Source organism: Haliotis rubra, unplaced genomic scaffold (genome assembly GCF_003918875.1).
Source record: "Haliotis rubra isolate DU_JTF1 unplaced genomic scaffold, ASM391887v1 Scf315, whole genome shotgun sequence".
In the NCBI taxonomy this organism is placed as follows: Eukaryota; Metazoa; Mollusca; class Gastropoda; order Lepetellida; family Haliotidae; genus Haliotis; species Haliotis rubra.
The window spans coordinates 1,041,918-1,063,587 of record NW_025766986.1 but is presented as its reverse complement, the minus strand read 5'-3'; the positions used below and the strand labels follow the sequence as shown (position 1 = coordinate 1,063,587).

At 40.2% G+C, this 21,670-nt stretch overlaps 1 protein-coding gene across 1 annotated transcript in view; it reads right to left on the bottom strand.

Moving 5' to 3' along the window:
* LOC124283432 (probable glutamate receptor) overlaps positions 1-19,889 on the bottom strand; it is a 30,963-nt gene extending 11,074 nt beyond the window's left edge. The window contains exons 1-8 of the mRNA XM_046719489.1: positions 19,788-19,889; positions 15,740-15,850; positions 14,262-14,458; positions 13,490-13,630; positions 10,787-10,948; positions 7,505-7,605; positions 2,639-2,729; positions 810-1,128 (exon numbers count right to left, since the gene is read on the bottom strand). Of these exons, the coding sequence (XP_046575445.1) occupies positions 810-1,128; positions 2,639-2,729; positions 7,505-7,605; positions 10,787-10,948; positions 13,490-13,630; positions 14,262-14,458; positions 15,740-15,850; positions 19,788-19,863 (1,198 nt within the window). The 5' untranslated portion in view covers positions 19,864-19,889. The remainder of the gene's footprint in view (positions 1-809; positions 1,129-2,638; positions 2,730-7,504; positions 7,606-10,786; positions 10,949-13,489; positions 13,631-14,261; positions 14,459-15,739; positions 15,851-19,787) is intronic.
* Positions 19,890-21,670: the final 1,781 nt, after the last annotated feature.

Genomic DNA, 21,670 nt, shown 5'->3' with positions numbered 1-21,670 from the left:
ATCCGGTATACAACACAAACAGGACTGGACCAAGGACTGATCCCTGTGGCACCCCACATGTGATTACAGTGCCTTTTGATCTCTCAGTGCCAACAACAACAGATTGCTGTCGGTCAGACAGATAAGACGTCACCCATTGAAGGGCATGACCTCCAAGTCCGTACTGTTGTGTGAGCCTGGACAAGAGTCTATGGTGATCGATTGTGTCGAAGGCTGCAGAGAGGTCCAACAACACTAGAGCAGCAATCCTACCATCGTCGACAGAAGGATATAATGTCTAAATCACAACATTCCTTCTTGTAACGTATACAAATCCCTTATTGACTCGACCATAACATCTAGGCCCTTGAAAGTGAAAATAATGCCAACCCAATGAGATGACACATTTCTCTGGGAGGCCATAAATATAATAATGGACATAAAATTGTTATGTTGCCTCCATGTTGCTTAAACAATCACTGAGTGACTTGAATGTAAAGGACAGCCAATGCTGATTCGCTACTCTCTTGGTTTACTTTCTTGGCGGTAGCCTAGTGGTCGGGGTTCAAATCCCCACATGGGCACAGTGTGTGCTGCCCATGTCTGGTGTAAACGCCTTATTTTGCTGGAATATTTCCAAAAGAAGCGTAAAACAATACTTACTGACTCTGGTTTACACAGAGAATCAGGAGTTACTTACATGGGCACAACGTGTACTGCCCATATCTGGTGTCCCCCGCCGTGATGTTGCTGGTATATTGCTAAAATCGGTGTAAAACCATACTCACTCACTCACTCTTAGATTACACAGGAAATCAGGAGTTACCTACATTGTGCTAACGGTGCCGTGATGCTCATGGTGAAGCCAGCTATCAAAGAGGACTTCCTCTCTGCTTCTAGAATCTTGGACGGATAAGGAGTTGTTCGAACAAGAAATATATGCATTAAACCCACGACAGAGAGAACAATTCCCCCGACGATGTAAACCTCCCATTTGAAACATGCTATTAACACTTTCCACGTTTTATTGGCATCTTCTGATTTCTTGTACATAACCGTTGTGCTTCCGGAATGCATGAAGTACGTGAACTGCATCACCTTGGCCCGCTCCACGTTATAGGCATAGGGGACAGAGCATATATCAGCCTCCTGAAATTGAAAACCAGAATAAGCTGACGCACAAAAGAAAGTACACACCTGGTGCTTTGTGATTTTTTTCCAAAAATATAAACATTTTGAAAAGGTGAGGTGAGGTGAGGTGAAATGGGGTTTAACGTCGTACTTAAGAATATATGACGACGTGCATGCGTGTGTGTGTGTGGCTGCTTGTACTAGCCCAGACATGCTGGTTTTATAGTACCAGCTCACTGAGATACCATGCCGCAGTTAAGCATGAATACCCCACTCAGACACATTATACTGACTCCGACCAGTCCTTTTTGTACCCATTAATGCCGAGCGCCAGGCATTGACCAACAAGTACCATATTTTAACGTCTTTTTGGTATGACGCGGCCGGGGACAGAACTTTTGAAAAGGGATTCATTTTCAATTCTAATTGATTGTAACTTGCAAGTTACAAACTATGTGTGCGTGTTGCGGAAACACCTCACATATCAGATGTGTACTTCAGTTTAATTTAGTTTAATGCTGGTCTGGAACTAAGCAGTTCAGTACCCCATCTTAAAAACATATACGAACGAAAATATATTACATTATATACGGTATTCAGTGCATAGAATCCTTTCGTTATAAAGATGTCAGATGTGTAGTGTTTGTATTATTAGAATCACATTCCGCTTCGCATTCCTGATTTTGTAATTGCCCAATTTACATCCGCATGAACATGCGCCATCTGTACTGTTTTTTGTTTTCGAATAAACTATGTGGTAGAGCAACCCGCCTTATGTCCAAGCAAACATTATTCGAAAACATGTTGCCATACTCATTAAGTATTCAGGAATATAGTACCAAGCAAAATGTTAATATATATCATAGTTTAAGGTAAAAGGGGATGTAATGTTTGTATAATTAGAATCGCATTCCGGATTTTGTAATCGCCCTATTTACATATGCATGAACATGCGCAGTCTGTCCGGGCTATGTTTTCGAATAAACTGTGTGGTAACAACAACTGGCCTCGTGTCCAAGTGTATGGAACCTGCTTAAATGCGAACTTGTGACATGAACTTAATTGAGAAGCTGCAAACAGTGCAAGATGTATCTCAGGTCTTATGGCAGATTTGATCCGCGCTGTCAAAATCAAATAAAACCACTAGATGTATCATAAAATATGTTAGTTTTAATCCATTTACTCAGTTATTTCTTGTAGGGGAACACAGTATTCGTAAACTATTTCAGTTATCTCACGGTGTGTCAGCTTAAATGTAAAAGGAAAGACGACAGTGATGAAGATCTTAATTTCTTTGGTGTAACCAACGGGAGTGGAAACGCTGCTGACAAACCTCAAAACACGAAGGGTGGGGGCCGATTCGGACCTACAATCATATGTCTCTTCCCAAGAGACACTGAGAATTGTGAGGCCCATCTGCCAATAACGCATTAAATGTACTATTTATATCAGCTAGCCATTTTCTGTTTGAACGTGATGTCAGTTGACTAAGCAAAAGTTGCTATCCGTGTGTACAGCACAAACTTACCTCTCTCTGGAGTGTCCCCACAATTCCAGTGTAACTACCGTTATCCATTTTCTCTCCCCACTGGCCATCTGCCGGCTCCACATACTGGTAGCTATTAAACAAAGACAGGGACACGTGTTGCATTGGGTGAGGTGTGTATAGCATTGGAGTGATGTGTATACCACTAGGTGAGGTGTGTATAGCATTGGGTGATGTGTATACAACTAGGTGAGGTGTGTATATGTGTATACCACTAGGTGAGGTGTGTATAGCATTAGGTGAGGTGTGTATAGCATTGGGTGAGGTGTGTATACCACTTAGGTGAGGTGTGTATAGCATTAGGTGAGGTGTGTATAGCATTACTTGGTGAGGTGAGGTGTGTATACCACTAGGTGAGGTGTGTATAGCATTGAGGTGTGTATAGCATTGGGTGATATACCCACTAGGTGAGGTGTGTGTGTATAGCATTGGGTGATGTGTATACCACTAGGTGAGGCATTGGGTGAGGTGTGTATAGCATTAGGTGAGGTGTATAGCATATATACCACTAGGTGAGGTAGGTGAGGTGTGTATAGCATTAGGTGAGGTGTGTATAGCACCACTTAGGTGAGGTGTGTATACCACTAGGTGAGGTGTGTATACCACTAGGTGAGGTGTGTATAGCATTGGGTGATGTGTATATCACTAGGTGAGGTGAGTATAGCACTAGGTGAGGTGTGTATAGCATTGGGTGATGTGTATACCACTAGGTGAGGTGTGTATAGCATTAGGTGAGGTGTGTATAGCCACTAGGTGAGATGTGCATTAGGTACCACTAGGTGAGGTGTGTATAGCCACTAGGTGAGGTGTGTAGGTGAGGGTGTGTATAGCATTGGGTGATGTGTATAGCACTAGGTGAGGTGTGTATAGCATTGGGTGATGTGTGTATACCACTAGGTGAGGTGTGTATAGCATTAGGTGAGGTGTGTATACCACTAGGTGAGGTGTGTATAGCATTAGGTGATGTGTATAGCACTAGGTGAGGTGTGTATAGCATTGGGTGATGTGTATACCACTAGGTGAGGTGTGTATACCACTAGGTGAGGTGTGTATAGCATTAGGTGATGTGTATACCACTAGGTGAGGTGTGTATATAGCATGAGGTGTGTATATACACTAGGTGAGGTGTGTATAGCATTGGGTGATGTGTATACCACTAGGTGAGGTGTGTATAGCATTAGGTGATGTGTATACCACTAGGTGAGGTGTGTATAGCATTGGGTGATGTGTATACCACTAGGTGAGGTGTGTATAGCACTAGGTGAGGTGTGTATACCATTATGTGATGTGTATAGCATTAGGTGAGGTGTGTATACCACTAGGTGAGGTGTGTATAGCATTAGGTGATGTGTATACCACTAGGTGAGGTGTGTATAGCATTGGGTGATGTGTATACCACTAGGTGAGGTGTGTATACCACTAGGTGAGGTGTGTATAGCATTGGGTGATGTGTATACCACTAGGTGAGGTGTGTATAGCATTGGGTGAGGTGTATACCACTAGGTGAGGTGTGTATAGCATTGGGTGATGTGTATACCACTAGGTGAGGTGTGTATAGCATTGGGTGATGTGTATACCACTAGGTGAGGTGTGTATAGCATTGGGTGATGTGTATACCACTAGGTGAGGTGTGTATAGCATTGGGTGATGTGTGTATACCACTAGGTGAGGTGTGTATAGCATTGGGTGATGTGTATACCACTAGGTGAGGTGTGTATAGCATTAGGTGAGGTGTGTATACCACTAGGTGAGGTGTGTATAGCATTGGGTGATGTGTATACATTGGGTGAGGTGAGTATACCACTAGGTGAGGTGTGTATAGCATTGGGTGATGTGTATACCACTAGGTGAGGTGTGTGTATAGCATTGGTGATGTGTATACCACTAGGTGAGGTGTGTATAGCATTAGGTGAGGTGTGTATACCACTAGGTGAGGTGTGTATAGCATTGGGTGATGTGTATACCACTAGGTGAGGTGTGTATACCACTAGGTGAGGTGTGTATAGCATTAGGTGATGTGTATACCACTAGGTGAGGTGTGTATAGCATTGGGTGATGTGTATACCACTAGGTGAGGTGTGTATAGCATTAGGTGAGGTGTGTACCACTAGGTGGGTGTGGTATACCACTAGGTGATGTGTGTATAGCACTGGGTGAGCTAGGTGATGTGTATACCACTAGGTGAGGTGTGTATAGCATTGGGTGATGTGTATACCACTAGGTGAGGTGTAGATAGGGTGTATACCACTAGGTGAGGTGTGTATAGCATTGGGTGAGCATCTAGGTGAGATGTGTATACCACTAGGTGAGGTGTGTATAGCATTGGGTGATGTGTATACCACTAGGTAGAGAGGGTGTGTATAGCATTAGGTGAGGTGTGTGTATACCACTAGGTGAGATGTGTAGCATTGGGTGATGTATACCACTAGGTGAGGTGTGTATAGCATTGGGTGATGTGCATACCACTAGGTGAGGTGTGTATAGCATTAGGTGAGGTGTGTATAGCACTAGGTGATGTGTATACCACTAGGTGAGGTGTGTATGGTACCACTAGGTGAGGTGTGTATAGCATTGGGTGATGTGTATACCACTAGGTGAGGTGTGTATAGCATTGGGTGATGTGTATACCACTAGGTGAAGCATTGGGTGACGTGTATATCACTAGGTGGAGGTGTGTATAGCATTGGGTGATGTATACTACTAGGTGAGGTATATAGCATTGGGTGATGTGTATACCACTTGGTGAGAGGTGATGTATACCTTTAGGTGTGTGTGTATAGCATTGGGTGATGTGTATACCACTAGGTGAGGTGTGTATAGCATTGGGTGATGTGTATACCACTAGGTGAGGTGTGTATAGCATTAGGTGATGTGTGTATAGGTGATGTGTATAGCACTAGGTGAGGTGTGTATAGCATTGGGTGATGTGTATACCACTAGGTGAGGTGTGTATAGCATTAGGTGAGGTGTGTATACCACTAGGTGAGGTGTGTATAGCTTTAGGTGAGGTGTGTATAGCCACTAGGTGAGGTGTGTATAGCTTTAGGTGAGGTGTGTATAGCTTTAGGTGAGGTGTGTATAGCATTAGGTGATGTGTATACCACTAGGTGAGGTGTGTATAGCTTTAGGTGAGGTGTGTTTATAGCTTTAGGTGAGGTGTGTATAGCATTAGGTGAGGTGTGTATAGCTTTGGGTGATGTGTGTATACCACTGGAGGTGAGGTGTGTGTAGGTGAGGTATGCTTTAGGTGAGGTGTGTACACAGCATTAGGTGAGGTGTGTATAGCTTTAGGTGAGATGTGTGTATAGCTTTAGGTGAGGTGTGTACAGCATTAGGTGAGGTGTGTATAGCTTTTGGTGAGGTGTGTATAGCATGAGGTGAGGTGTGTTTTGCATTGGGTGTGGTGTGTATAGCTTTAGGTGAGGTGTGGATAGCATTACGTGTGGTGTGTATACCATTAGGTGAAGTTATTATAGCATAAGGCGAGGTGGGTATTGCATTGGGTAAATGTGGGTATGGCATTAGGTGAGGCGTGTATACCATTAGGTGAGGCTATTATAGCATAAGGCGAGGTGGGTATTACATTGGGTAAATGTGGGTATGGCATTAGGTGAGGCGTGTATAGCAATAGGTGAGGTGGGTATACCAACAGGTGAGATATAGTGTATCTGCATTATGAAATCGAGTCAAACAATGAGTGGATGAGTGAGTGTCGTTAGCAAAAGGTTTAACAGTATTTCAGTAATGTAACGGTAGGTCTGCTTGAGGTGGGAGGAAGATCCGAAGTAACGCAGGTCTTACATGTTTACCTCTTAGTGAAATCCACGAGCACGGGTATGGTGCTTACAAACTACACATAGTCAATGCGGACAGGGATTCGAACCTACGACCATCGTTCTCTTGGATGCTAAAGGGAAACAACTCTGCACGCGAGTCACAGAAACACAGATGGATGACACCAGAATGTGTTTTGCTCATAGTGAAATGAAAGTAAGGTTCTACAAGTAAATGGCTACTTGAATTCATATAATTGTTCGGAGAATGATACCACAACAGGAAAGCAGTATGGTTTACAGAAAAACAGAAAACAGAAAATAGATAAATAGAAGGGTGTTTCGTGGCCGGGTTTATCTTACTCTTGTGTTAGAACAGTCCAACAGCACTCAAGGCTGTCGCACGAGTCGATGAATCGGGTTGTTTTTGTGGGGTTTTTGTTTTGTTTTGTTTTGTTTGTTGTTGTTGTTTTTGCGGTGTTTTTTTGTGTTTTTGGGGTTGTCCGACTCGCTGACATGGTTGATGACGTCGTAACTCGATAGCGTGATATGTAGGTTGTAATAACTAGAGGTGGGTATTGCAGAGAAGTTTCATCTTGCGATAAATTGCGATGCGAAAGCTTATATTGCGATATGTATTGCAATATATTGCATGAAGTATTTTTAAACAAAAACGTATAATCGAGTTAATGCTTGATTTATAAAGCATGAACACAACAAAATCACTATGATTAAGCTTTAATAAAAACTTTTAATCATGACAAAATATAAATGTAAATAATATTTGGCACAAATCAAACAAGGAATTATCCGAAGATTTCCGAGTGTTACGAAGTTTTCCGAATGAAAGTCAAAATACCGGTTTTCGATCAGCGTTTCGCAATACGTATCGTTTTCATGTCTGAACCTTTAAATACCGGTAAACCGGTTATATTGCGCAGCCCTAGTAATCACCTAGTTAGTTTGAACTGTGTCCACTCTCTAATATTTACAACATTTTGCTACATCATTGGAACACTGCTTCGTCGTGTGTTGTGCAACGAAAGAGGAAACACACAAACCAAACATAGCTTACCTGAAATTGAAGCGCACGGACAGGTGCTCCATAAACTCATCGGAGATCCCCGTGTAGGAGATATTGCCCGTGTCCCTGACCTTTACACTGTATGGCTTCCACTGCGAAAACAAACCCCGATAAGTAAGGTGAGTGAGTGTGTGAAGTTTTACGCCGCTTTTAGCAATATTCCAGCAATATCAAGGCTTTGGACACCAGCAATGGGCTTCCATCATTGTACCAAACCGGAGAATCGACGAGCGAACGTGTGAGCCACTAGCGTACCACATCGCTACGAGAAGTGAAGTATAACCACTATTAGGAATTTTCGTTTTGCATAATTTGACAACTCGATGACAACAGTGGTGCCGTAGACTAAATGTTAAAGCGTTTGCGCGTCACTTTGTAAAGCGTTGAAATATTCTGTTCTTGACATGTTTAGAACTTGTTTCCACATTTGATGTATCGGTGACAAACAAATGCCCATGCCATCCCATATTTTCACCTCAACCACGAACCAGTTTTGTTGACTTGCCATTACTTTGCATGTGTTTGTCGTGGATGCCATTGGCGCGGGAGGATATCGCCACCTTCACGCGAACACCTGGCCCCTTTAAAGGTCACATAAAACCCTAGGGGTGAAAATACATAAATCACTAACTGGCATCGTTATAAATGAAACCCCGTCATTAAAACTACTCATTTCGACCTTTAATTGACTTAAATCGACCTTTTGACAACAGTGCACAATTCTCACCCGCGAACGAAATTTCAACCAATCAGAGCGGCGCGCATCTGTGACGTCATATGAGGAATAGCTTTGAGGGCCGATGCAGAATTCATCTACATTTTAGGGGTTAAATTATCTTGTTTACAGGCTTGTATAAACCTGAAATCGTGACAATTGTTGTGGAAAAATGAAAGCTATATGTTCTCACAATCTACTGTCATTTAGTTTTGTCTCCTGCTTTGCCTAGTTTCCGAGTTACAACTTGTTTTCATAGACGATTCTGTCAAAATCGATTGGTGTCGTTAGGCCCTATTTGTATAATGACTGATTCAAATTGATCCCATTTCTGTGTTTTTTACCCTCGATATTTAATCATGTCATGTAAAAATCTGTTTGTATTCTCAAACAGTGTCGGCCCATAAGTTTTCACATGCATGCAATACAGCAATTAATACTCCCTTGTTGTAACCCGTGTTAGGTGGTATATACCTACATATGTTATTTGTCATCATTCACTTGATGGTCAGTTAATGAATTTATAACAGGTATAATTAGTGGTAACACACTTAGATTACCCGACAAAGGTTCCCATTTGGCATTTCTTGTGTCTGGAGTAAATATTCAACATTATAAACATCGATCAAAGGATTAACTGATAACACGCTGATTGATTAATTACTTTTATCTTACACAGCGGAATTGTCAAAAGGTAGTGTTTATGCATGTAGATTTACTAATCTATACTGAATACACTCTGTCGTGTCGGTGTCTGCGTAAAAACAACGTCCTTCTTTCAAAGGATTAACCGGCAATACATTGATTGATTGATTGCCCATTATTGGCTAACTAAATTACTGTTTTTAAAGAAAGGCGGACATTATGCAATTAGTTGCCAGGTGTGCTATCTTGGGTGACCAATGAGACTATATACCAATACCTGAAAAGATTTATCACTTTTTCGTATATTAAACTGTTAAAAGACACATCATTTGGAACAGTTTTGTGGATATTGATGGATACATTCCTCGAACAAGGTAATGGCCTGATATTGTTCCTATAACTTTAATCTGTTTTAATTTTAATATTTGCATTTTGTTTTTATTCATTTGTCGTAGCATATCAACAGAATCATTGTTTTCGCCGTGAAGTGTAATGAGACAGACAACATGCACTAGGGGTGTGTGCGAATTATGATTCACATTGGCAAACTATATAATGTCTAGATATTACAGTTCTGTTATAAATTCACTATAAGTATTCAGCAGATCGTCTGCTTTTTATTTAGTTTCAAAATGCATACAAGTATTTAATTAGGATTATAAGACCAAATATAAAGACGCACATTGACTAGTATCTACATACTGGTGAGTGGACATTAACCATGGGAATGTAGCAAGAAAGTTATCGCGCAGTATTGTGACTTCGACTTCCCCACCTCGCTTCCGTGGAAGAAATCGTTATGTTATAAGTTGTGTCATGCAAAATGCTTTTGGTTATGATTCCAATACATATTTAACTACGAGTAGAAAGTAGTCTTGATTTTCTAACTTGATGAAAACAAACTATAATCTCATTAATTCTAACAGATTTTTTTATTTTTTAAAATGGCGGCTTCTGTCGGGAACATCCGCCAGTCTGAGGATAAATGGTATTTAGGTTTGTTTTCACCGAAGTTAGCAAAATCAAAACTACTTTCTACTGGTAGTAAAATATGTATTTTATTGATGGCCAATAGGATTTTGCATGACATAGCGTATAACATAACAATTTCTCTCCTGGCAGCGAGGTGGGTGTCAATATAATACTACTTACAATATTATTGTTACTTCGACCACAACCTCGCTTCCGAGGAAGAAATCGTTATGTTACAAGTTGTGTCATGGAAAATCTTTATGGTCATCAATCATATGCATATTTTATTACAATTAGTAAGTAGTTTTGATTCTTTAACTTCCGTGAAGCGATCTGAACACAAGTAAGATATAGTTTCAGGCTTCCACAACGCTCGCTTCGCACTCACAAACATAACCCATTTAGCACGAACTGCGGGGTCCTGTGGAAATCTGTGCATGGGGACACCATCGCCCGACCCCTAGGAGCAATTGACGACAAAGCAACGATTCGGCATGTCTTCGTTGATGTCGAGAAATCATCAAAATGATGAGCGTGCTACACATTTTCTATACAACTAACTGAAAATCGTTCCTCATATGACGTCACTGCAGTGCTCTGGCGACAGAGTTACGTAACCTGTCTGGGGTTTCTGTTGGCGGGCGAGAGGGAAGCAGGCGACTTTTGGCCACTTTTAATCGCTCGGTATTAATTAACCACAAGTTTTAAAGAATAAATTTGGTGTTCCGCATAAGACTAACCACAAATCTTTCATATGTAATGGTTAAAAGAGTAACAAAACAAAGTTTAGTGGTTCCTTAAGTTTGTTTCGAGAAATCGGGGCCTGGTGTAATCCCTTTTAGATAGAAGCTTAAATACACAGTCGGAACCATACAATGGGATGATTATGATTGTTATAATTATAAGCGTGTTTCGCCAATAATAAAGGCCTATGGGCATACCTCCAAGGAAACAACCAGGAGTTTTCTTCCATTGAGCCCAAATGCCATGTTAGGGAACAATGTGATGTTGCTTATACTGATTGTGCTTCCACTGTCAAGGACGTCCCAACGTCGGCCTCCCGCCGCCCACATTAACGTTGACAACTCCTTTTTCGTTGAATTCTAAACGAAGCAAAGTAAACGACATCTGGATATTAGATTCTTATAAAAGAAGAGAACAACATTCCTCTAACGATAAGAGTGATTCTAACAGAAGGAAAGCATCCTTTCCTGGTCCCTTTAGGTCATCAGCGTTCTGTGTTCTGAAAGTAGTAAAGAAAAAAAAGAAAAATATTTGTCTTCTAAACCTAACAACTAAACATCTTCTCCTTACATATTGACCACGGGGTTGTTGTCTAACACTCAGCAATATTCCAGCTCTATGGCATCGATCTGTAAATAATCGAGTCTGCACCAGACAATCAAGTGATCAACAGAGCAAGCATCGATCTACCTGGGATACTAAGACGTGTAAGTCAGTGAGCCTGACCACTCGATCCCGTTAGTCACCTCTTAGAACAAGCGTGGGTTGCTAAAGATCAATTCTTGTCTCTACCTAGAAAGGTACTAGAATCTGTACTTTACTAAAACATAAGAATAATCCCAAATATGGAGACGACTGTGCCATATATAGTCATGTAAATGTATCATTTATTTGAATAAACTCACATTGCCTTCTTCCCTTTCATACTTTCACTCATGGATAATTCCTACAACTCCTCTCTGAGTTAAATCACTCACTTTTCGAGTGAAGTCCTGGCATCTATATACATTCACTATTTGCGTGATTAAACCTTTTCGCAACATAGTTCAAATTCTCAGACTACTCTATGTTGTGACTGTTATAGATAACATCCCAATAACGTTTAAAACAGACATCAACAAAGAACTTTCAGTCTAATCACAGGGTCGATTTCATGGTATGACCCCGTCAGTTATCATATATCTGAATACATTGACGTTAATACCTTTTGTTAAGACTGACTGACTGACTGAGTTTGGGTTTTAAGCCGATTTTAGCAATTTTCCAGCAACATCACGGCGAGGGACACCAGAAATGGGCTTCACACATTGTACCCATGTGGGGATTCGAATCCGGGTCTTCGGCGTGACGAGCCAACGCTTTAACCACTAGGCTACCCCACCGCCCCTTTTGTTAAGAAACAGTGTTAGTTAACACGTTGTTGTTTGTAAAGACACTAACGCAAACGGTCCAGAGCTGAGATGTTTTGCATTCTGCTTGGTAAGGGCATATTTAATATTCCTTAAAACCTAAACGAAACGCCAAAAGAAAGTGTCCCATGACGAAAATAGTTATGGGAAAAAATAACCAATTGCACTGAATGAAAATTCATATGTATTGGAAGGATGCATGGCTTCCCAAATATTTTCAATGTAAACAAAGCAAACTTATTTAATTTACAGGGAAAAGATTCACATGACGATCAAATGTCTGTTTCACAGTTTAAATCATAGAGTTTAAAATTTGTTATGAGTTCAATGTACACTCAAGGATAGTCTTGTGGTCAGTATCCGGTGTGTCCTCATCGAGAGTTAATGCACCCATAAACACGACGTCTCACTGACATTGTTGAGAATGTTCTGCCATTCCTGTGTTAACGGTCTTCATGAGGGGTCGTGACCTTTGGTCTATCTAAGAGTCGTGCCTGGCTGTTGAAAACGTTCCATTAATCTGTTGATGGTTTTACGGTGGCATCCAAACGTCCTTGCAACGTTGGCGTGAGACGCGCCCATGTTGGTCATGTCTATTGTTCTTTCTTTTTGTTCGCGGCTTAGCCTGGGCATTTTAAATGTGTTTTCCTGTCACCTGAGCTCAATGGGGTTGCATTCACAATGATTTCTCAATGTGAATTTTGTGTATTTGGATATTGAAACAAATCATGCATTTCTGTTTTATTCACAAAGGGCACGAAATTCTCAATTGTTGGCAATTCTTTATTTGACCCACATTTTGGATGCTTTAGGGTGCATAGAAAACATTCAGCTTGTGGAATCACTTCCCCACAAAATAACTTCAACATTTGATGGGACACTTTCTTTTGGCATTTAGTTTATCATACAAACCATCACAATATTGTACTTTAAGGGCTACCTTTCATCATTTTTGCAACTAAATATATTTCATTTGTAACACTAAAAGCTTCCATTTAGTATTTTAGCTTAGGATACATAAAATCAAATGAAGGTCTAGAATGAGAAGATGTATAGATCTTATACTGGTTCATAATGGTAAAGGCTTGTACTCTTACTTCATTATTAAACGCCTCTTTACAGGTTGCCTTAACATACACGCGATGGGGATCGACCGAATATACTTAAGCATGCATAAAATGAAACACGAAAGTGATTGCGTGTACAATGCATACGTATCGCTTCACTTAGTATTACATTAACTGAGACAATGTATACATATGTTGAACGATCAAAACTACTCCAACAGCGACCGTGAATCTCACCCTGTATTATGTGACGAAAGGACCACTCTGATGTCGTTGTGATCAGTAAGAGCTATCGATTGTTCTGTCTCAGACAACTGCTTTCATTGATCATTAAATACAAAAGTATGATCAAAATACCACTCATTAATTAGGACGAGTGTTTGGTAAAACCCACGTCAAAAAGGTCTCTTCTTGGTTAACTTGCCTTGCTTTGTGAGAGTAGCACAATGTTATCAAATGTTTGGTGTTGAACCAGGATGGACGTGTCATCACTTGAAAGCGCGATCCACTTGGAGAAATGCCTCAATACAGACTTCCTCCCGACCTTCACGTCAACCTCATGTCCCTACAAAAAATATAGATACCCTTTGCTTCATCTGTTGTACTATTATACATTCAGTGATTGAAATACTTATTCATTAACGGACAGCATACGGTTACGTAAGAAAGCCCCTGTGTCATACACACCCTGAACAAAATACACCTGTACCGATTCTGCGAGCCTAATGATTTAATATATTTTCAAGCCTCTTGGCTCCTTGTAATGACATTGTATTAAGATAATGTAACACATTGAAGTTGTTTCTATAAAATACACGTGTGCTTATTTCAGAGACATGATGATAGTCAACTTTTGACTAATGAGGAACATAATATGTGGCTTTGCATTAAATGAACTCTTCGTAAGTCATTACTGAATGATTCCATACGTTACAATTCGATTTGTAAAAAGATCATATCCACAGTGATCATTAAAATCGTTTATGCAGATAGGCAGATCTGTGGGAGATAACGGAACTGTTGTTCAATAAGAATACAACAGCTTTCGGCTAACGTTACAGTATTTGTATATGTGCCGAGGCATAATGTACGTTCACAATAACAAACAAACCATTTGAACAGTGCTCTAGCATCAAACAAGGACCTATAAACACCCATCATGTTTCAACATAGGTACGTGCAAAAGTGAAGCTTACCGTAGCTAGGGCGTATTGAATGCACTGGGCAGAACAAAGCATGACGAAGTTGAGGGTGCGTCGCATTATGTCGATGTTTTCTTTCAGGACAAGTTCGCTAATGACGGATGTTAGCTGTTTACCGAGGGCATCTTGCTGCGTGTATTGTATTTTTGTGTGGTGAGATATGCTGTCAATTAGACTATTGACACATGCATCTGAAAAAGATAATTATAAGCAGAATTGTTCACGAGATCACATCATGATGTGCAACATCAGTACGCACAGAGATAGTGTTTCACCGTTTGAATTCAAACAGGAGGAATATATTAGATATGCTATTTACATTAATGTAATTGAAACAAATACTTCCTTCACACTTAATACATGCAGTATCAGTGCAAGAATGTGTTTTGCACAAGGGGTGGTGGGGTAGCCTAGTGGTTAAAGTGTTTGCATGTCACACCGAAGGCCCGGGTTCGATTCCCCACATGGGTACAATGTGTGAAGCCCATTTCTGGTGTGCTCCGCCGTGATATTGCTCGAATATTGCTAAAAGCGGCGTAAAACCTCACACACTCACTGTTTTGCACAAGAAAACATATGTGTATTCATTGTACAGCGAAATACACAATAAGCTGATGTATATACTGTTGACGTTGATCTATGGGTTGTTAAGTAAAATATAAAGTCAACATCATATCACAGCACATCACATCACACTATGCCACGCCACTCCCTGTCATCGGACCGTTTCAAGATCGTAAGTGAGTGAGTGAGTTTGGATTTACGCCGTTTTTAACAATATCACGGCTGGGGACACCAGAAATAGGCTTCACACATTGTACCCATGTGGGGAATCGACCCCGGGTCTTCGGCGTGACGAGCGAACACTTTAATCACTTGGCGACCCCACCACCTCTTGCGCAAAACACATTCTCAATATCATGTTGTACATATTCACGTACTTGAGACTACCTCAAAAACACTAACCGACATACGACTGAATATCTTTTTTACATATTCACGTACTCGAGACTACCTCAAAAACACTAATCGACATACCACTAAATATCCTTTTTACATATTCACATGCTTGAGACTACCATAAAAACACTAACAGACATACAACTGAATATCATTTGTACATATTCACGTACTTGACACTACCTTAGAAACACTAACCGACATACGACTGAATATCATTTGTACATATTCACGTACTTGACACAACCTTAGAAACACTAACCGACATACGATATAATATCATTTGTACATATTCACATACTTGAGACTACCTTAAAACACTAACCGACATACGACTGAATATTATTTGTACATATTCACGTACTTGACACTAACCGACATACCATGCTTGAAAATACACAATGTATGACAAATGAATTTATTTGTATCCATTTTCGAGAATATTGCAAACATTGTCCCGAAATCTGACGTTATGTAAATCTGTTCTACCAACTCAGTGACTTCATAATTACCCTGTTCATCCTCGTATATAATGAACACTGTCTCCATGTCTTCACGTGTGATAATGTTGGAGACTATCGGAATAGTACTGTCCTTGCACATAACGTCATCTGGACTGGAATCTGAAAATGAAAAATATTTAATCCCGATACATGGACAGCAGCGCAGTCCATGAATTCTAGTTTCTGTATAAAGGGCGTTTTCTGGTAATGAAAATTACATTCGGGACAAATATATACTAGGCACATAAAGAACCTGTGCATACAAAAATTTAAAATCTAAATTTATCAAACCTGTGTAGACAAATAAGGATTTAAACTCAGAGATTAGTGACATGTATCTAACATGCATGTACGTGCCACGTTCCGTGACGTCAGTGGGTTCGTCCTTGAGACGTGCAATACGTTGTTGAACGTGCATTCCGGGAAAGAGAAACAGAGCAAATGAATGCCACACAATACTGTCACTTTGGAAAGCTCAACCCCTGCCCATGCGATCGTTCAAAAAATTAAACGGCTATTGAAACACAACGTCATGAGGCCATTGGGATGGTCCGTGGGGGAATGTCTCAACGACAAGTGGCTGCACATTTCCACTGCCACCGGAACACCATTTCTGCACTGGTGAGACGCTACCAGAACACAAATGACGTCATCGATCGGCCACGTTCTGGACGTCCACGTGTAACAACGCCAAGACAGGACAGGTGGATAAGGGTTACCCATCTTCGCCACAGGTTTCAGACTGCAGTGATGACTGCCCGAACCATCCCAGGACGTCGCCGTATCCACCCCAACACAGTTCGACAACGTTTACGTCATTACGGGATCAGACCACGACGTCCTGCCATACGGCCTATCCTGACACAACGTCATCGACAAGCTCGCCGAATGTGGTGCCGAAATCATGTCCGCAGACCCTTGTTTTGGTCGAAAAATGTTGTTTTTACAGATGAGTCCAGGTTTAACATTTCCCATAGTGATGGACCTCAACCTGCCTATAGACGCGTGGGAGAACGTTATGCACAGGCCTGTGTCTTGGAGAGGAATCGCTTTGGTGGTGGTTCCGTGATGATTTGGGGTGGAATAACAGCGCGCCAAAGAACTTTGGTGATTCTTCAGGGCAATTTAACTGGTGTGGGCTACAGGGATCAGATTCTTCGACCTGTGGCAATTCCTTTTCTGCAACGTCATGGCCCTGGGTTAACATTCCAACAGGACAATGCCCGCCCTCATACGGCAAGGGTTGCTATGGATTTCTTGCAACACCACAACGTTGACTTACTGTCTTGGCCTGCAAATTCACCGGATCTCTCCCCGATAGAGCATGTTTGGGACGAGATGGGTCGACGTCTACGCCGTCTTCCTCATCCGCCAGATAACGTCCTTGACCTTGCAACAGAACTTGAGAGAATCTGGCGTGATATCCCACAAGCCTTCCTTGCACGTTTGATAGGCTCTATGCGTTGTTGATGCACTGCTGTTCTCAATGCCGATGGTGGACATACCCGTTATTGAGCTTGTGACATGGTCGTTTGACCCCTGTCCCGCTTGTGGACTCGTGAGGTCATTGTGATTGACTTTTCAATTGAAATTCTCCCGACTTGTTATGGTCTCATGTTCCCTCCATTAAAGTTTATATGTACCTTTGACATTGTTATCGTACTTATCAACTGGGATAATATTTTGACAATGCATTTTCTTTATGTAGCTAGTATTTAATTATTTGTTCTGTAGATCAGAACCTAGAGTTTTGGAGTGACAAAAACTAACCACAACACGGTGCAGCATTAGGGAAGACTTCATCTTTCCAATAGTCAAACCTCTTCTTTTTCCGGAAATCAAGCTAGTCGTAAGAGGCGACTAACGGGATCGTATCCAAAGTACGTAGATTAATGCTTATGATGTCAATCACTGGATTGTCTAGTGCAGACTCGATTATTTACGCCACATAGCTGCATTATTGCTGAGCGCGGCGTTAAACAACAAACAAGCCTTTTCTTTACGTCTTGCGATATTCCAGCAGTTCCAGTATTTCGTTTATGCTTTTGGTAGTCATATCGATGACACAAGTAACACATCAGTAACAACAATGATTACTTATACCATATGTTCAAGTGGCCCTTCAGCGAACAGCAGATTTGCCTTTGCGTGTGTTTTTGACTGACAGGATACGCTCACCTCCACTACATCAGTATCATTATACAATGGAGGGCGATTAAAAGACCTGTCTTATAATAATGGAAATGGGTTTTTTCACTGTTATTCCCCGTTACCAAAAAGAAGTAACAAAAATCATTATGGCATCTATTACTTTCAGTAATGGGTGCCTTCAACAAGTGCAAATAATGGCCTCATTCAGATATATCCATGCCTTTAATGCTTGTGATATCTATATTCAATCGCAGAAACACTGATGATAACAAATTTGAAATCAATAAACTGATTGAAATCATTTAAACTATTGCGTTACTGGCTCTGTACATGTAGTGCACGTGCACCGCATCAAAAATATGCCATACACATTACATTATCTGCACTTGCATCGTAAAAAGTCTCTGTGAGTAAGTAAAGGGCTAATACATAAGATTTCCATGTAATCAAAGTGTGCACGTGCTTTTATCGTATTTAAATGAAAATGATGATGAAAACGTGAATCTTATTTATTCAAATTCGACGTTACTTTGTCAGTTCTCCCTGCAACCCCAGCTGTTTCACGGAACTCGTCTATAATCGATAAATTACACTGTTTTATTTATCATTGATTCGGACAACACGAGATATCGACGTCCTCTAGTCTATCGCATTCGCTAATTTGTCTGTTTATTGAGATTCTGTATCGGAATATTTTTTACATGTGTGTTTAGCTCAAATCTGCGTTTGTGCGTTTCGCGCATTGACGTTTGGGTCCACGTTATTCACGTGCTGTTTATGCATGATGAGAATTTTCGATCTGATGCAACGCCATGGTAATGTAAATGTACACTTCAATTGTAGCTACATTGAAATCTTTGGTTTCCTTAGGGACAGTTCATAATTTATGGCTAGGGGGTGATGATGAGTTTAGGAGGGTCAGCAATTTTGTACATAAAAATATTTAAAAATATTGCTTTAAAAATATGGAAAGGGAGGGGGGCATTGATTTTGTACATGACACGGTGGGGGCTTAGTTGTACATAAAATTTTGGGGGGATTGTACATGCTTCTCCATAAAAATGGAGTTATGAACGGTCCCTTACTCAATCAAGCCTCGAGACTTGTCATTCATTTCACGCTGAAATATTGCCTTTGATTATATTTCTTTGTTTCAACCTTTACCAGAACAAACATATATGTACAGCTGTAACAGCTCCCATGTGACTGATGAACACGGTTTTATTTACTATTGAATAACTGTAGCATACACAAATACATTATTTCAGCACCGATATATGGTTTTTTCTTGATTTAAAGCCCCTACTGTCAAATTTCTTGGTAAAATAATTAGCGAACATCGACGTATCTTGATATGAAAGCACCACAAGTTCGGAAACAAATTAAATCAAAAGTACTCAATTAAATGTATATTAAAATCACTTCTTTATGATTTTCAGAAAGATATTTCTATTATTCAAAATATAAATGAAAAAATACAACATGTTAATACGTGGAAGGTTGGAATTGTCACGTGTAGAGTACTGGACAGATCTCGATGGTGACCAGAAATATGGCTGTGCCACTGTTTAATAGTGTCAACATAGGCACTACGCAGACTTATCGACCACACCTGCATGCAAGGCCTGTGTACATACACCAACAGTCCACTGCATTAAATAGATACACGTCGATGTCAAAACATTTGCTGATGTCATTACTGTCCCAATCGAAACGGGAAAAACAACAGTTTCAAGAACAAATACATCATCCAATGAAATAGTCTCACAAACGTTTCAAAAATACAGAACTGAAAACAGAGACGTGAATGGAGTATGACAAGTAATATTAACACTATGACGTGAAGAACTAAATACTTTTACTTGTGCATGTTTAACAAACAACGGCGCTATGATAATATGCTTACCTTTCGTTGTTAGAACCATGCTGGTTTGAGATGCTGCCGTTTGGGCCAAGGTAGAAAGAAACAGAAGAGAAAACATAGTGATGCTGATTGAATCGGAGGAGGCGCCAGACCGTTATGAAAACATCCGTACATATACCCGTGATATCAATCGATACCACATAGCACAGATCGAACGACCCGCATTGAAAGCTATTCACTTGGTAATTGATGGCATGTTGTTTTGGGAATATCGTATAATTCAATTTTGGTTTTTGGAAATGTGATCGTCATTGTCATGGTCCAAAAGCTCCTGAAGACAGTCCTTGTTTTTAATTTGAAAATTTATTCGTTTATGCAACGCAGGTGGTATAGAAAGCCATTAGCGTAAATGGTAGGGATGTTCTCTAAACGCCTCCCCTGGGGCGAACTGCCTTCAGCAATAGACGCTACTGTCAGCGAGCTTCCACACAAATCAATCAATCCGAATTCCAGCTGTTATCTCTTTCTACTGAATCCCGTAAGAACGTGATTAATTTATTTTTTTATGATCAGAAAACATCTTAAAAATCATCTTTCAAAGTTCAATTTACTGACACATTTTGAAAAATGCACATGTACCTGTATAGAAATAAGCATGCACATGTATTCTGTAAAGTAGTAATTTTGTTCGTCAGATGCGTATTTTCTTTTCTTTTTGCATGCGCTCGTGTTGTGTGTTTTACAAACAAGACATATTATTTTGCCCTTTAAAAAGTTACATGAATGTCGTAAATAATGAAAATTCACTTTTCCAAAAACTAAGTTTTGTTCTTTTTTTCAAAGAAATATGTTTGGAAACATAATATCATCGTGTTTCAAAGTCTAGGCAACATCTCTGCAGAACGAAACTTTTTCTGATAAATGTAAATAATTATATACTCCAGCATATACGTTTCTTCTACTCGTCGCTATCTTGCTGACATAACACCGAAGAGACGTTAAATGTAAACGCACTAGCCCCCTTACCAACTGGATGGTGGTCAAGTATAATAGAGTATTGTCATTTAGTACGTGTCAATGCGTACAATTCTCGCCATCTAACTTTGCAGCAGCATGCACGTTATAGGACGTACTGCGCCGGTCATGTCCAGCTTCACAGGCCTGCCCAAAGAGAGAAAATGAAAGATGACATTTTCAAACATTTAAATTTTTTGGGAAGATACCACCCAGCTTAAGAATCGGAAACATGACGCGTAGCACGGGAATTACAATTGCTATACCATAAACGAAAATAAATAATATTTCAAAAGCGTGTTATACTTTGGCAAAGCAAGCAGATAAAGCCTTAGCGCCCATTCGGAAAATGTTCAATCGTTTTCAGGACATACCAGTTAACACTTTTTCAGTATTTTGTAGTGTAAAATCCAGCCTATTCTCCTCTATGGGTCAGAGTTGTGGGTTGTTTTTGTAAATAAACCAATAAAGAAAGTTCACACCACGTTTTGTAAACATGTTTTGAAAATAAGTTATAGATCTTCTAATGTCGCAGTATTGAGTGAATGTGGGCGCATGCCACTTATTGCAAACATTAACGTGTTATAAAATTCTGGCTAAAATGTTAGCATGGCAAATGGTTTGGTCATACATTGTTATTATATGTTCAAACATTTTGATTGTTAAGGTTATAAAAATTGAGAATCATGCGTCCGATTTATATTATTTTCGCGTGGTTTAGCATACGTTTGGCAACCTCAGGATGTTGGTGATGTGACATAATGCATTAGCATATTTAAATTACGAACGAAAGATGTATGGATGCAAGACTGGTCTGCTCGTTTGCACGAAGCTTTAATGTTAACATCTTACTGTACCTTCAATACAACCCTCCAATGGAGCCATATTAAATCATTAAACCAAATCAAATC